The sequence below is a fragment of the Myotis nattereri genome (genome assembly GCF_964212035.1).
Source record: "Myotis nattereri genome assembly, chromosome: 9".
Taxonomy (NCBI): domain Eukaryota; kingdom Metazoa; phylum Chordata; class Mammalia; order Chiroptera; family Vespertilionidae; genus Myotis; species Myotis nattereri.
The window spans coordinates 56631942-56648224 of record NC_138084.1 but is presented as its reverse complement, the minus strand read 5'-3'; the positions used below and the strand labels follow the sequence as shown (position 1 = coordinate 56648224).

General features: G+C 38.4%; 1 protein-coding gene across 1 annotated transcript in view; it reads left to right on the top strand.

Annotated features, from left to right (window-relative positions):
* NOX4 (NADPH oxidase 4) overlaps positions 1-16283 on the top strand; it is a 152449-nt gene that overhangs the window by 53275 nt on the left and 82891 nt on the right. The window contains exon 8 of the mRNA XM_081098394.1: positions 13469-13685. Within this exon, the coding sequence (XP_080954520.1) occupies positions 13469-13685 (217 nt within the window). The remainder of the gene's footprint in view (positions 1-13468; positions 13686-16283) is intronic.

Sequence of the window (16283 nt, the reverse complement as noted above, 5' to 3'; positions counted from 1 at the left end):
TGGTCTTAGGCGACCCCTGTGAAAGGGTCCTTCGACCGCCAAAGGGGCGCGACCCACAGGTTGAGAACCACTGGTCTAAGGGAATTTTAAAGGAATGGCTTTCTATGTGCATGTTTCTAAAAAACGTGTTCTTTAAGCCAGGGGAGCACAGTGGGCAGCCTTTGTAACATTTATGAACCAGAGGCACTGTCAACTTCATAGGAGTTTCACCTCAGGAGTTAACCAGGGTTAGATAAATATTTATGAGGATAGGCTCATTGTACTGGCTTATCCTCCCTCTGCATTGTTCCTTGGAGGAGGGAATTAAGAATATACTATTGTAGGGCAGAGGTGTTCATGCAACATAAGTAAGTGTTAAAAGTTGCTGATTCCCAAGGATCTTCTCTTTTAGAAGCCATTTGCATTATGGGTTCTTTTCACCCACATGGACATGGCAGGAGAGGCTTGTGTGAGCTTCCTACTGGGAAGAGGCACCTGCGCTTCCTTATAGCATCAAGTGGGAACTTGGTGAAGCCCAGGGGAAAGGAAGGTCCCAAGGTTTATGTTAAAGCAAATTCTGTTCTAGTCCTGAGGGAGAAAAATTCCTTTCCCTGTATTTTCTGTTCAGTTTTCTTTTCCTTGCCTCTTGATTTTAAGTGACTACATGATTAGTTGTTCAAAGCCAACACTTCTGAGAATGAAATGGGTCACTATTAATAATTAAGCTGTGGATGTGGACAAACCTGTACCGATGGTTATTCTAGCTATTCCCAGGCATAAGGGAGAGTCCTAGGGGGGCTGATGAACTGCTTTTAAGGTAGACCTAGAACCAGAAACACAAAAGGAGACATTACTTCAAATATTCTACATGGGTATTTGGGAGTCCAGAGCCCTTAAATAATAGACACGGTAGATTTGCCTAACTTTGTCCTGCTTTAGAGATTGTAATTAAATGTCCTCTAACATGGTGGGCAGAGGTTGAGGATTTTCGTGCCCATGATTATGGCTAAATCTTTTGCATACCATCCATCACTTCCAGATGATGTCTTCTGAATACTTTCTAAATGCTTAATTTCTGATATTTTGACATAATTATTATAAATTTGATGCCCATTATTCCTACCATGAAGTCCTATTTCTTCAATAGAGTATGTGTTTTCAACTTGGATTCATAATCTCTGGGAATTATTTAATGGATGCAGAGAATCCATGGATTTATGAAATACAAACACATATACACTGTATATACATGTATGCATATATATGATTAAGATATATTTATATATCCTCAATTAATAATATATATATTCTCAATTCCCAAAGCTGTATGTGGCCCCAAAAGAAGTTAAAAATAATTTAACTGAATAAAGCTTCTTAAAGATAGATATCTTTCTAGACAGCTAAAATATTACATTAACATATAATATATCTCTAGCTTAAGTTTTATACAGAATTAAAACCAATGGGTTTGTGGGAAAAATAGGAACCACTGGGCAATTTTGTTCTCACATGAAGGCAGCTGTAAGGAGAACTTAGAAGACAAATGTACATATGGACCTGTAAATCATACCACACCATCATTTTAGAGGATAACAATGATACTATTTGTAATATTTTTCAAGATTTAGATAATATTTAATACTAGAGTCCCAGTGCACAAATTCATGCATGGGTGGGGTCCCTCAGCCTGACTGGCAATCGGGGCCATCAGGGCTGTCTCACCCAGTCCTGATCAGGGCCAATGGGGGCCAGTTGGCTGGGGAGGGACCATGGGAGGTTGGCAGGCCAGGGAGGGACTGCTGGAGGGCTCCAGGGCGTGTCCGGCTAGTCTTGCCTAGTCCCGATCAGCTGGATCCCGGTAGCAAACTAATCTACCAATTGGAGCCTCTGCCCCCCTGGTGGTCAGTGCACATCATAGCGACTGGTCAAGCAGTCGGCCAAATAGTCAACTGATTGGTTAGACACTTGGGATATTAGGCTTTTATATAGATAGATAGATAGATATATAGATAGATAGATAGATAGATAGATGCTGGGGTCCCACCCCAGCAGGTCCAGGGGTCCCCAAAGGTGTGGACGGAGTCGGCGAAGAAGGAATGACACGGAGACAGCGTTCAGTTGATCAGCAGCCTAGCCAGGATCTCTAGCCCGGATCTCCAGCCAAGTTCTGGTCTGGATCTCCAACCAAGTTCTGGTCTGGATCTCCAGCGAAGTTCTGGTCTGGATCTCCAGCGAAGTTCTGGTTAGGATCTCCAGCGAAGTTCTGTCCAGGTTCTCCAGCCAGGTTCTGTAGCCATGTTCCCTCGCTAGGTTCTCCAGCCAGGTTCTGTCCAGGTTCTCCAGCCAGGTTCAGTCACCAGGTTCTAGTCAGGTTCTCTTGCCAATTTCTGCAGTCAGGTTCAGTCCAGGATCTTTTGCCATGTTTTCTCGCTAGGTTCTGTCTCTAGGTTCTGAGGCCAGTTTCTGTCCAGGATCTTTTGCCATGTTCTGTCTCTAGGTTCTTCTCTAGGTTCTGTGTCTAAGTTCTGTGCCTCTTGGTTCTGTCTTCTAAGTTCTGTGTCTTTCTGTCTTGTTACATCTGTATTTATACCAGTTGATTCAATCCTATCAATCTCTATTACAAAGGTTAGGGCGTTTCTTATCTCCATTCCAGGGAGTAAAGATTATGTAGCTTAAGCATGATTGTTCGTAGTTATAGTGATTAATTACCCACCTGGCACTTAGTTGAGGGGTTTTATTCCCTCCCTAACTTCAGGGAAAAATCCCTACCTGGGGAAACAACCTTTCTCAGAGAGGAGACCTTGGTTAAAACACATAGTGCCAAGAAGGTGAGCAAACATTTTAAGAACAGTATGCCATATATGCCAGGTCCTTTGAAACAGAAAGGATGGACCGGCTCCCGGCAGATAGATAGATAGATAGATAGATAGATAGATAGATAGATAGATTAGAGGCCTGGTGCAAAGAATTTGTGCATGGGGGGAGGGTGTCCCTCGGCACGGCCTGCACCCTCTCGCAATCTGGGACCCCTCAGGTAGGATCCCTAGACCTGGCCAGCAATCAGGGCCTACTGGGCCTTTCCTTCCCCTTGCTGCCAGCAGCTGGCCCCACCTCCGCCACTGCCACTGCTTGCGATCTGTGTGGCGATGCCCTCTCTGCCACTGGTCACCTCCCTGTATGGGCAACAGGTATGGGGTGCGATCGCTTGGTTGGCCTAGGCCTCCCTCTGCAGGGTGATCACTGGCTGGCCCTGCACACCCACTACAGCATTGCTGGCCAGTGGCCTGGGCCTCCTTCTGTGGGGCAGTCGATCCCGGGACTCCCAGATCGATTGTCCCACAGAGGGAGGCCCTGCCCACTCACTGCGGCGCCACCAGCCAGGTGGCCTGGGCCTCCCTCTCTGGAGTGATTGATTATGGAGCCCCCCCATCAATCACCCCACAGAGGGTGGCCTGGGCCTCCCTCTGTGGGGTGATTGTGGGGCGATGGTGGAGCCCCCGACCAATCGCATTGCACCAGCCTTGGCTGGCCTCGTGCCAGTGTGTGTCATAGCATGGTCGTCCGAAAGATCATCCAGACGGTCGTTTTGCTGTTCACTCATTCAGTTAATTTGCATATTATACTTTTATTATTATAGATGTCCCAGGTACTGTTCTTGGCTCTTTATGTGTATACATATACATATGTAGACACACACACACACACAAATTTTTATTAAATTCAGCACTATGAAGTAAGCACTCTTATTGTCCTCATTTTATTGGTGAGAAACGGAGGCACAGAAGGTTAAATTAGATACAGAGAACAGACTTTTAGCTGTCAGAGGGAGCAGGTAGGGAAGCCTGGATGAAAAGGTGAAAGGATTAAGCAGTGCAAATTGGTAGTTACAGATAGCTGCAGAGATATGGATTGTAGCATAAGGAATATAGCCAATAATATCAGGATAAATATGTATGGGGTCAGGTGGGTGCTTGAGGTGGCAGGGAGACCAATCTGTGAAGTGCATGGTTTTCTGGCCACTTTATTGTACATCTGAAACTGATGCAGGATGGTGGTATTAAAGCCCTAGCCGGTTTGGCTCACTGGATAGAGCGTTGGCCTGGGAACTGAAGAGTCCCGGGTCGATTCCGGTCAAGAGCATGTACCTTGGTTGCAGGCATATCCCCAGTAGGGGGTGTGCAGGAGGCAGCTGATGACGCTTCTCTCTCTCTATCCCTCTCCCTTCCTCTCTGTAAAAAATCAATAAAATATATATATATATATATATATATATATATATATATATATATTAAAAAGAATGGTGGTATTAAATGTGAACTGTAATTGAAAAAAAAGTTTTTAATGACTACTGAAAACCACCCACTTAGTACATGATAGGGCTTTGGATTGAACCTGTCTGACCTCGGAATCCATTCTAAGCATTTAATTCCTACCCTTTTCTTGAATTCTTGAATTATTTATTCATGTTTTAGAAGGTGCTCTTGTTTACAATGAAATATGTCCATGTCATGTGAATATCTAGGCTACCATTCCAATCTATAATAATAAAAGCATAATATGCTAATTAGACCAGACATCCTTACAGACAAAGCTGGAGATGCGAGGGAAGCCTGGGTCCTGGGTGCCAGAGGGAAGCTAGTGCCAGTAGCTGGGGGAAGGAAGGCCTATTCTTGCACAAATTTCGTGCATTGGGCCTCTAGTTTATCTATATAAGCTGGTGAGGAGTATGCTTATGCTTTTGTGTTTTGAGTAAGAAATCAAATTTTGTTACAAGCTATTTAGCTTTCAAGATTTTGAAGGTGAAATTTTGTCCTCCAAGGAAACAGAGAAGGAAATACCCTCTTTTTAGTACTGCTTTATAACTGTTTATTTAAAATATATATATATATTTTATTGATTTCAGAGAGGAAGGGGGAGGGAGAGAGATGAGAAACATCAATGATGAGAGAGAATCAATTGGCTGCCTCATGCATGCCCCCTACTGAGGATCTAGCCCACAATCCAGACATGTGCCCTGACCGAAAATCCAACCATGACCTCCTCGTCAACACTCAGCAGCTGAGCCACACTGGGCAGGCCATAACCATTTCTTAAAATGTACAACCTCGTCATGGCACATAATAAATGTATTAATAAAAATAACAGTAAAATTACACTTATGTGTTGTTTTTAATCTCTAAAATTCTTCTACATAATTTGGAAATAATAATTAAAAGGCTAGATTCTGGGCCAAAGCCAATAAAAATGCAGTGGAAGAGCCACTCTTATCAGTATTATTTATTGCTACATCTGTCTTTGTATCTCTTCACTCAGAGTACAGATTTCCACACTTTTTCTCGTCTGTTATAAGCCTCAGAGGGCACTTGCCATTGCTACCAACATAAAATAAGGATAAGAATGGGAATTGCGTAGGAAAAAAGAAGAAACCTGCATGTATACTCCTTGAAAATGTCCAGGGGAAAGATAACTTCACATAAACACCATACACACGGAAGTGCAGAATATTATACACTATATAAAAGCTTAGATAAAAGGGAGAAAGTCAGGTTATAGCTGATGCTGCAGTTGAGTAGTGGAAAATTCCAGTGTTCTCTTCTGTCTGCCCCCATGATGTATCTGTGAGTTCCAGTGTGGAAGAGAAAACACAGCAGAGTGATGAACTAAATGAACTAAAGTATTTTTCAGGGTAGGGGTGGTTTTGACTGTCTTTATCAGTTGAATCCCTTTCACAAGTCATCACTCACTCAGTATTTGCTGAAGTGGAATTCTATTAATTGGATCTTAGCTAGGAATGTGCTGTCCTTTTATGCCCTTTCAATTTTCACCAATTCTTATTGCAGATAGTAATAAAAAATAATCTGTGTGTTTTTAAGTGTAACTTGGATTCCCATTTTGGGACTGTCACTTATATTTAGTGTTATCTAGGTAATAAGTTATTATGGCAACTAGTATATCAACTCCAGTGCTAGAGGAATTAGCTATTAAGTCTTGACTATTTTGGTTGTATTCAGACTGGCACATTTTTGTTGGGAATTTTTCTGTACCTCTGTGGTTAAAACTTATTTGAAACACAGAAGGAAAAAATTAATTTCTCTTTGCTTTCTTTCACATTTTGGGTTTTGAAATTTTCACTTAAATATATAGATTGAATAAAATTCCTGAGGAATTGTCTTTCTTAGATGAAATCCGAATCCCCTCCCATAATAGTATTTACATATTTCCCATACGTTAATACATATAGTGTTCTAAAACTATGACCTTTTAGACATGTGTGTGTTTCCCACTTATACTTTCCCATTCGTGGGATTAATTTTTATTTTTATGTAAAAATTGGTTTATTTTTGCTGATTTTTATTCTGAAGCTAGGTGGGAGTGGGAATTAAGGTTACATGGTATTTTCTTCCTTAAGTATACCATAGGTATAGATAGATATACTATATACAGAGCATTTCCATGTACATAAATTCATTTATGCTACAAGCTACATATTCTAATGAATTTTAATCTTCTAAACTGTGAGTTTACTTTATTCCCACTTTAGGATTGAAATAGTGAGCTTCAGACGAAATATTTTTTTACATAAATTTGACCTCAGTTTTTCTCTTGGGACATTATTTATAATAACAAGTGGTTCCAGCTGGAAGTACAGGATAAGGAAGTTGGGGAGGAAGGAGAAGGAACAAGGGCTACATTTATTTTAAGAAATGTTTTTATTACATTAGTGTTTTATCTCTCACTGCCATTTTAGTAAAGCCTGAAAGCAGAAGGAATGCTGAGAAATATTGGATCCTTACCTATTTTTTTCTTTCCAAGAGATCAAAATCTTTATTTTTTCTAGCTGCCTAGTGTCTGTGGCAGACTATTAACTTGTGGGGTTCAATGCAAAATGAAAATGTGGGGCCTCTTGATAAAAAATTATTAAGCGTTTCAACATGGTAACAGCAGAGTATTGAACCAATCACAGGACCTTTCTAAGAGTTGGTTCTCCTGAGACTGCACAGGCCACACCCATGATGCTGGCCCCGTCTGTGTGGCTGCGTCTTGCATCTTGGGTAGTGCCATCAGTAAGAACTAGACACAGTGCATGCTCAACTCAAGCTGCAGGATGCAAACACACTCAGGTGTCAGCAGTAAGAGCCCAGGAAAGAAGGTAGCAGCAAGAGCCAGTGGGGATAAGAGTAAAAGCTTTGGTTTGAGGGGAACAGGTGATTAGGGTTTCCTCGAGGCACATTAGGTCCCCAGTTTAGGAAATCTCTCTACTTCTAGATGCTGCTCTAAAGGTTGCCAGTTGACTCCCAGTCAGGACACATACCTAGGTTGCTGGTCAATCTCCAGTCCAGGTGTCTGCTGATGTTAGAATTGGCCTAGGGTCAGGGCAGGGTTACGTTCTCAGATTGGACTTGGCAATATTGGAGGGTGAAGAGGGATGATGTAAGTTGCAGACTGAATTTTTTTAAAAAATACATATTTTTATTGATTTCAGAGAGAGAGAGAGAATCATTGCTTGGCTGCCTCCTGCATGCCGCATACTGGGGATCGAGCCAGCAACCCCAGGCATGTGTCCTGACCGGAAATTGAACCATGACCTCCTGGTTCCTAGGTTGATACTCAACCACTGAGCCACACTGATCGAGCTGCAGACTGAATTAATGCTATTTCCTACCAAGGTGAATGTACATACATGTTCTATTTTATTAAATACCATATGCAAAATCTAGACATGTTGTTTAAAGTTAGAATATGAGTTCAAACTCACTTCTGTGTTTGTTAAAACCAGATGACTTGCCAGGCGGAGTGGCTCAGTTGGTTGAGTGTTGTCTTGTGCACCAGAAGGTTGCCTGTTAATTCCCAGTCAGGGCACATACCTGGGCTGCTGGTTCAATCCCCAGTCCAAGTACATATGGAAGGCAACCTGTGATGTTTCCCTCTCACATCAATGTGTCAATGTTTCTCTCTGTCTTTGTCTCTCCGTTTCTCTCTCTAAGAGTACTAATTAAAACAAACAAACAACAAAAACACACAAAACAGATGACTCCTCAATCATGTATTTCAACAACAACCATCACAAAATGTTGTCTATACATTCACTAATTCATTCAATGAATATTCATTGAACCATTTCTATAAATTACAGGCACAGTGATAGCACCAGAAAAATAGCATGGTCGATCACAGGACATATTCTTGACCTGAAGTAGTGTACATTCTAGTGGAGTACAGAATCCAGTGAATTCCATTAGGTTTTGAAATATTGAATTTGAGTATATTTTCTTAAGTTCTTTTTTGTACTTGAAGCAAAGTTAAAAGAACTTTGAGAAACAAGTTATCTTTTTCTGTAAATAATAGAAACATTTTGACTAACAGAAAGCAGGTAAAAATTAGGTTCCTCATGGGACAAGGATTTTTTCTTCACTTTATAAAAGCACCCAAACAAAAGTAGCGTGAATGACATTGCATTTATTAGAAATTTACACATGAAATTAAAGTAGAAATGATTTTGCGATTCTCCTTTAAGCAGGGATGGTATTTTGTAATACTCAACTTTTGCCACAACATATTTTTTTTATGAGTTATATGCTGTAACCACTAGGGTTTATTCTGAGTACTACATTTTTTATTATTTTTATCACAGCCATGAGAGTATAACTATAATATCTCTTCAAAAAAAGGGGATTAAAAAAGAAAAACCTATTTTTGAAACAGTGTTGAGTGTTGAAAGCATATCTTGAAACTCTTATGTGCAAAAACAATAGCATCCACAAACTTGTATTTTGATACATGACAAAATCTTTGATATCTCCTAATAGAACACTCGAAATTCCAAAGAGACTTCAAAATCTCTCCTTTGGAACATAGTTCACTATAACTAAAAATAAGAAATAAGCATTCCTGTTGTCACATGCTCTGTGAGCCTCCTTTCCCTGCCCCCAACTGTATCACTGCCTTTACTTGGCAAGATTTTCTGTATACCATTCACTAAGATCCTTTTTCCTTCCTGTTTTCTGCTTTCAAATTATATATCATTTAATTACGAAAGATACAATATACATATGCAAGAATGTTTCCTATATTTTAACTATTAGATATATTTGTTATATTCAACCAAATTACATGGTTATTTCTATTCACTGGAAGTGCATTGAAGGTTTCTCATGTGCAAGAAACTTGCTGGAGGGCTCAGCTCACAAGGTTTGGCAGTGAGTATGGACATAGGGGGTTTATATAAATGAATAAGAGGTGATCCCCTCTTCTAATTTGGGAATAAACCACCTGCTTTGTTCATCTTGCTCCCTCATATTGCAATGTCATTCTCCTTTTCCCTAACCATTGGGACCTCTGCATCCTTCATTATGTCCTCCATGAAGCCCTTTCCAGAATGTCATAATCAAAGTTCATTATCTTATTTACCCTTACGAGGTCACTATATATCTATATGGCATTACTCATTTTGCTTTTTTGTTATTGTTGCTTTCACGTCTGATTATACCCATTATAGCCGTGGCTATTCAATTTAAATTAATTAAAATGAAATAATATGAAACATTCAGTTTTTTGCCTGCACTAGCCACATTTCAGTTGCTCAATATCCACAAGTAACTCATGGTTTCCATATCAGATAGCGCAGATTTAGACTCTTTTCACCATCACAGAAAGTTAAATCGTAAGCTTCTTGACGGTAGGGGCTATATCATTTAAATTAATAAGGTTCAAAACAATAAAATAATACATGTAAAATATGAATATCTCTGTGGTGATGTGGGGCAAGAAGAAAGATCAGGATTGTTTGGCATATGGACACAGAGCTGCCTGATACTTAAAACTCTCTTGTATTTGGGAAGATAGCATTAAACTCAGAAGGAAGACAAGTAAGTTATATCTGCTTAAATTATATTTTGTAGGTACAGTGATTCAAAAAATCATATAACCCACACACATTCAATTTTAACAAATGTGGTCACAATGAAGTGAATGGATTAAAGAGATATTTGATTTTCATCTACCAACCCAAGTATCCAGAATATCTAGTTTACATTCCTATTCAAATTTCTTCAGAATGAAACTATTGAAATATAATCTTAAAGAAATAGTGTATTCTTTAAAATGTATCCTCTATGAATTCTAAGAAATTCTGGATTATTACAAAAAAAAAATGAGGACTCCTATTTTTTACTAGTACAATGAAAAAGTAAGTTACTATGTTTAATGAAACTTGAAGAATAACATTAAAGTATTGATTTAATGGTCATGTATTTCCATAAATTTTTGTTCAGTGCATACATTGGTCTTTAATGTCAGAATATTGTCCATAATCAGGATGGGAATTCTGCAGGGGCTAGGCCTGTTACAGGCGCATGGCCTTGGGCTCTGACTTGGCCACTGATTGACAGTGTGGTCTTGGGCAGATCACTTAAGAGATCCAAAAGTTTTCCCTCATTCAAAATGGGGCCACTGATCTTTACACACACATTTGTTGTGAAGTTTATGAAAATAGGCATTGAAGCATCAAGCTCCTCTTTGACATGCCCAGTGCCTGTCCTTTCAACACTGAGCTCAGAATTTGCCAGTGTCCTTCCTTGTGAACCCATCTCTATCTTTACCACCTAATTTAGCCAAATTACCTGCGATTCCATACTTGATTGACATTTTCTTCATTACATTTTTGTTTGTTGTCATTGTCTGTCTATAGACCTTTTCTCTTTTACATGTTAGTTTTATGGCAACAGTTACAAACCGAGACAAAGAAAAGAACACTTTAATGGGGTTTTAAGATAGAGGTAGCCTATGCCGTTTACCTCGAGAGGAGCTTAAAATAGCGGAAGTCCCTCAGAATTAAGAAGGATTCTAGAATATTATGGGTCACTTTGTATACCAAGAACAGCAACACTGATTATTTAACTGAGCTGACCTGAAGAGTTGTACTGCATAGTGACAACATTTATCGTTCTAAGAACCATTAGCACACCGGGTCATGTTCACCTCAACAACACTGTTAGGACTTTGGAGAAGGAATAAATAACATTCCTTTGCCTGGTGTTAATTAGCCCCCTTCCATCACACACACACATACACACACACACAAGGAATACCCCCTTCTAACACACACACACACACACACACACAGAAGGAATACCCCCTTCTAACACACACACACACACACACACACACATATGTGCGTACACATACCATACACACACACACACACACACACACACACTCTATCTGACCTTATTTCCAGGGTTTTATTCATTTGAACTCCTTTTTTTGATTATTACTTCTTTAACAAATTTGCTTTGCATGATATAGATTTTTGGAGTTAGAGACATGAGGTTTCTGAATCCCATATTTTGACTACTACTTAGTTAATCTCTTACCCAAATCTTTCATCTGTGTAATGAGAATAAAAACATTTACCTTGTATGATAATTTTGATTTGAAATTTAAGTGAGAAATAGATGTTTAAAAAAATCCTGACATGCTTTCTTAATAAATATTAATATTTCCCTACTTTACCTTTTAAAGAGGAAGTTGTTAGGATCCAATGGACTAACATGCTATATAATGAGAGAACATAGGATTTGAGTGAGACCTGGGTTCAAATCTTGGTTCTGCCACTTATCAGTTGTGTGTCCCTGGATATTTATTAAAATAGTATCTTAATTTTTAAAGTGGGAATAATAATTCCTACTTCATTCAGTGGTTATGGGGGTAATGTGAAATGTATATAACTGCTCTGTATTAGTCCTGGTGTCTCCCATACATTAATAACATATTACTAAAACACTCTATTCCAATTATTATCTGTGGTCTAACTTACATTTAGCTACTTCCAACATATCTTCCACTAGATTATAAGTTTCTGGAGGGTTAGGGGCCAGATTTGAGTCTTTTTTGAACTTTATAGAACCACCTAGACTAGTACCAAGCGTGTTACGCCAATGTTTGTTCAACTTCTGGCTAGTAGAATAAATGCCTGAGATGTTTGGCCTGCCCATTTGTCAGCCTCCACCCTCAGGATGGCCAATAGGAGCAACAGGTTTTAATAAATTATTACTTGTAATGGAAGCTGAGTCAAATTAATGGGTTTTCCAAGCATAATGACATAACAATTACATGATATGACTAGAACTCTATGAATTATTATGTACTTGGCTCACATTTATATAATTATCCATTAATTTATTCTGTACCTATTAGGCCCTGTCTATTGCCTTACTTTAAAAAAAAATATATGTGTGGCCTATTCATGATTATTATGAAATACAGCCCCCTACTTAGATGCTCCTGATATGTACCATGCTCTTTAATGGTGACTATTTATAAGGAAGACCATAAACAAAAAAGAAGAAAGAGAATTAAACATAAGCAAAAAGGTAAAAAGGAGAATGACCAGTCAAGTAGGTGGTGCCTTCCACTGTGACTGTCTTGGCTATTGCTTTTCTAGCTTTTATATGTGGAGCTATTTAGTATCATTATTCATAATATTCTTTTGTGGTTTTACAATAGTATCTTCATGAAATCATTATAACTGTGATGTAATAAAGTATACTTTATTAATGTATTAAAATTAATTACTTGGCAGCATGAAGGGAAATTTTAAAACATATCTTTGCCAACCAGGAAACATAATTTTATAAATAAAAATTTCAATATCTTTAAAATAAAATGGCAACACACTGAAAGACTTCCACTGCTTTTCAAAATCTTATCTTTTAAAAAAAATGATGTTCTGTACAATCTACAATTTGATGCACTATCCCCATGATATAGATCTTACTTTATTCCTTATTGATAAGAAATGCAGAAAACAGAAAGTTGAATGCCATATTTAGAGTTTCACAAAATATGGAACAATCTGAATGGGACTTTAGGATTTTGGCCTGGCTGATTTCTTATTTTGAGCCTTTTCTGTGATCTTGTTTATGGAGAAATAAAAAACACACAAATGGTTTATGGCCTGATTACTATGTATTAATTGTTTTCAGACCATAAGAGATGCAAGCTTCCTGTTTTCTGTCATGTTTATTTAACATTTCTCTGTAAACCAGTAAGGCATGTTTTACTCAATATTAGCCAAACCAAATATGATTCCTGTGTGTGTGTTTTTTTCATTTGTGCTCAGAGATATAGCAAAGTACCCATCATTATAGTGTTTATTGAAGTGAAACTTGTGATTATATGAATGCTTAATGGATTTGGGAAAAAAGACTAGCAAATTAAAAAATACTTATAAAGATCAAATGTGTTTGTCCCTTCAATTCATTTGTGGCATTTCGGGGGTGGGAGCTACATCTTTGGTTTAGTAAAATAGTAAAGAATTTATTAAAATTTTAAAATTTTCTCTGTTGCTCTTAAGTAAGATATATGAGAAACACTTTTTGGATAGATACTACATAAAGTTAACAAGAAGGATTTATTTTCTTATACTGTGTTCCCTGATTTCAATTGTTTTTTTTTTCATCTTCCTGTTTTTTTCTTAATTTAATTTTAGAGGGTTGTTGAAGTATCAAACCAATATAGATACGCACCCTCCAGGCTGCATCAATCTTAATGGAACCCGGTACCGGAATACTCACTTACCTGAAAATCTCTCAGAACATTTTCATGAATCTTTTCCTGGAGGGTTTTCAAAACCAGATGAGGTTACCCGGAACACATCTTTGAAGATTTGTCAGGAAGAGCCCAGGTTTCAAGCTAACTTTCCTCAGGTCTGATTAATTTTATGTGTTTGATGGTCTCTGCAAAATGGGTATTTCCATAGCAATTGATCAAACATGTTTTTGAACTTACATAAAGCAGTTCTTATAATTAATTTTATGTGTTTGATGGTCTCTGCAAAATGGGTATTTCCATAGCAATTGATCAAACATGTTTTTGAAGTTACATAAAGCAATTATTCTTACAGAACAGAACATTTTAGGATGTTTCAATAGCAAGTTACTGCATTACATGATAGGCAGCTGACAGTTCCAAGAGAAAGACCTATAGCATTATGGAATATAACCAACCATATGATCTCTGCATACTATGGCACTGGTGTTTGCCACAAGAAAGGTAATAAAGATATGCTCCCCATCCATTGAGAAAAATAGGTGGAATATTAAAAACAATAGTGAAAGAACTAATACTAATAATATTTGTGATACAATATGTACAATATTATAAATAATAAAATTAATTTATTGACTGCTTAATATCTGCTAGGCAGTGTGCTAAAATGCACTGTATGCATAATTTTTTCAATAGTCACTATAACTATTACTATAATCCTCAACTACTGCCATCCTCAATTTCCTGATGAGGAAATTCCTGCTTGAATATATAAAATACCTTGAGCAAACTCTACAAACAAACGTGCGGCAGAAGTAGAGTGCAAAACTAGGTCTTTGAGTAAAATGCTTGCTCTTGGAATACTTTCCCAAGGGCCATAATGTTTCCCCCGGGAGGCTGTGGGAGCTGCCCAGGTGGGAATTATGCCCTGTCATCTTTATCTGTACAAAGTGGAAGTAGGGTAAATAGTGATGTCAAGTGTCTGTTTTAAGAAGAAGAAAGTAAATTAGAAAATAAAGGCAGTCAAATACAAGGTGACGGAAAGACACTAGACTTCAGGTGGTAAGAGTATACAGATACTGTATTATAAAGTTGCACACCTGAAATTTATATAGTGTTATAAACCTGTATTACCCCCAATAAATTTAATTTTTAAAAAAAGAAGAAAGAGGAGTCAAAAAGTAGAGTGATTTGTTGATGGCTTTGAAATGTGTGTGTTAGTCTTTTTTATTGATTTTTTACAGAGAGGAAGGGAGCGGGATAGAGAGTTAGAAACATCGATGAGAGAGAAACATCGATCAGCTGCCTCCTGCACACCTCCTACTGGGGATGTGCCTGCAACCAAGGTACATGCCCTTGACTGGAATCGAACCTGGGACCCTTCAGTCTGCTGGCCGACTCTCTATCCACTGAGCCAAACCAGTTAGGGCATGTGTATTAGTCTTGTGTTTATTATTAATCCTCTAAATTTCTATTAAGCTTTACAATTGCCTAAACTTATTTGCAATATGTTAGGAAGGGCAGGTATTGTGACTCCCATTTTACTTATGTGCAACTTGATGCTCAAAGGGTAACTGTCCCAAAGTTGCCAAACTGCTGCTGCATTGCAGAACTTGTCCTGTGGTGCTTACACATGGTGCCAAACTAAATGTCAGGAAAAGGATGATCTGTCTGCAGGCGGGAGGAAAGTCCGGGGTAACTGTGTACGTAGGTTTTAAAAAGTGACCATTAAGATAAGTTTGGGTTAGGAGTCAGCAAGTGCTGAGGGGATTATAGTGTGCAGTTGTAGGAGAAAGCTTGGCTACACAGCCTTCTGGATTCCCCAGAGTATGCGGTTATCCTGGGATCAGGGCAATCTCTCGGCACACGTGCAAAATTGATACGCTTTCCAGATTCTAAATATAATCTTAGATGTTCATATTAGATTTATCATTTGAAAGTAAGTTGAAAACAACATGTGTAGCCTATACCATATTTAAAAATATGTTCACATATTTTACATTTTGTATATGTGCATTATGCATATACATATACATTAAAAATATCTAGTGTGTTTTTTTTTAACGAACATTGGACTGGTACATTTTTTTTTTCTAAAATCATCTTGAAATTTATTTGAGCTTTAGCTTCTTTTTTAAAAATGTTTTTTACTGATTTTTAGAGAGAGGGGAAGGGAGAGGGATAGAGGGATAGAAACACCCATGAGAGAGAATCATTGATTGACTGCCTTCTGCACACCCCTCACTGGGAATCAAGCCTGCAACTGGGGCATGTGCCCTGACTGGGATTTGAGCAGGTGTCCTCTTGGCTCATGGGTCAATGCTCAACCACTAAGCCACTCTGTCCAGGCTTAACTTCCCTTTTATCTCTCTTTAGAGAAAAGTATAATCTAAATACATTATATATGAGTTGTGTATATAGAATGATATATGAAACAATGTATGACTTACTGTTGATGGTAGTTAGACACTGAGCAATGGTTTGAGGATAGGGTCTTGATATTACTATACCATTTATTTTATACTTTACTCTTATTTGAATAACTTGCTGTAAGAATCTTTCATTTGTTTACACATTATTTAAAACTAGAGGCCCGGTGCACAACATTTGTGCACGGGGTGGGGAGGGGAGATGGTCCCACAGCCTGGCCTGCACCCTCTCGCAATCTGAGGCTCCTTGGGGGATGTCCCTCACAATCTGGGACCACTGACTCCTAACCTCTCACCTGCCTGCCTGCCTGATTGCCCCTAACCACC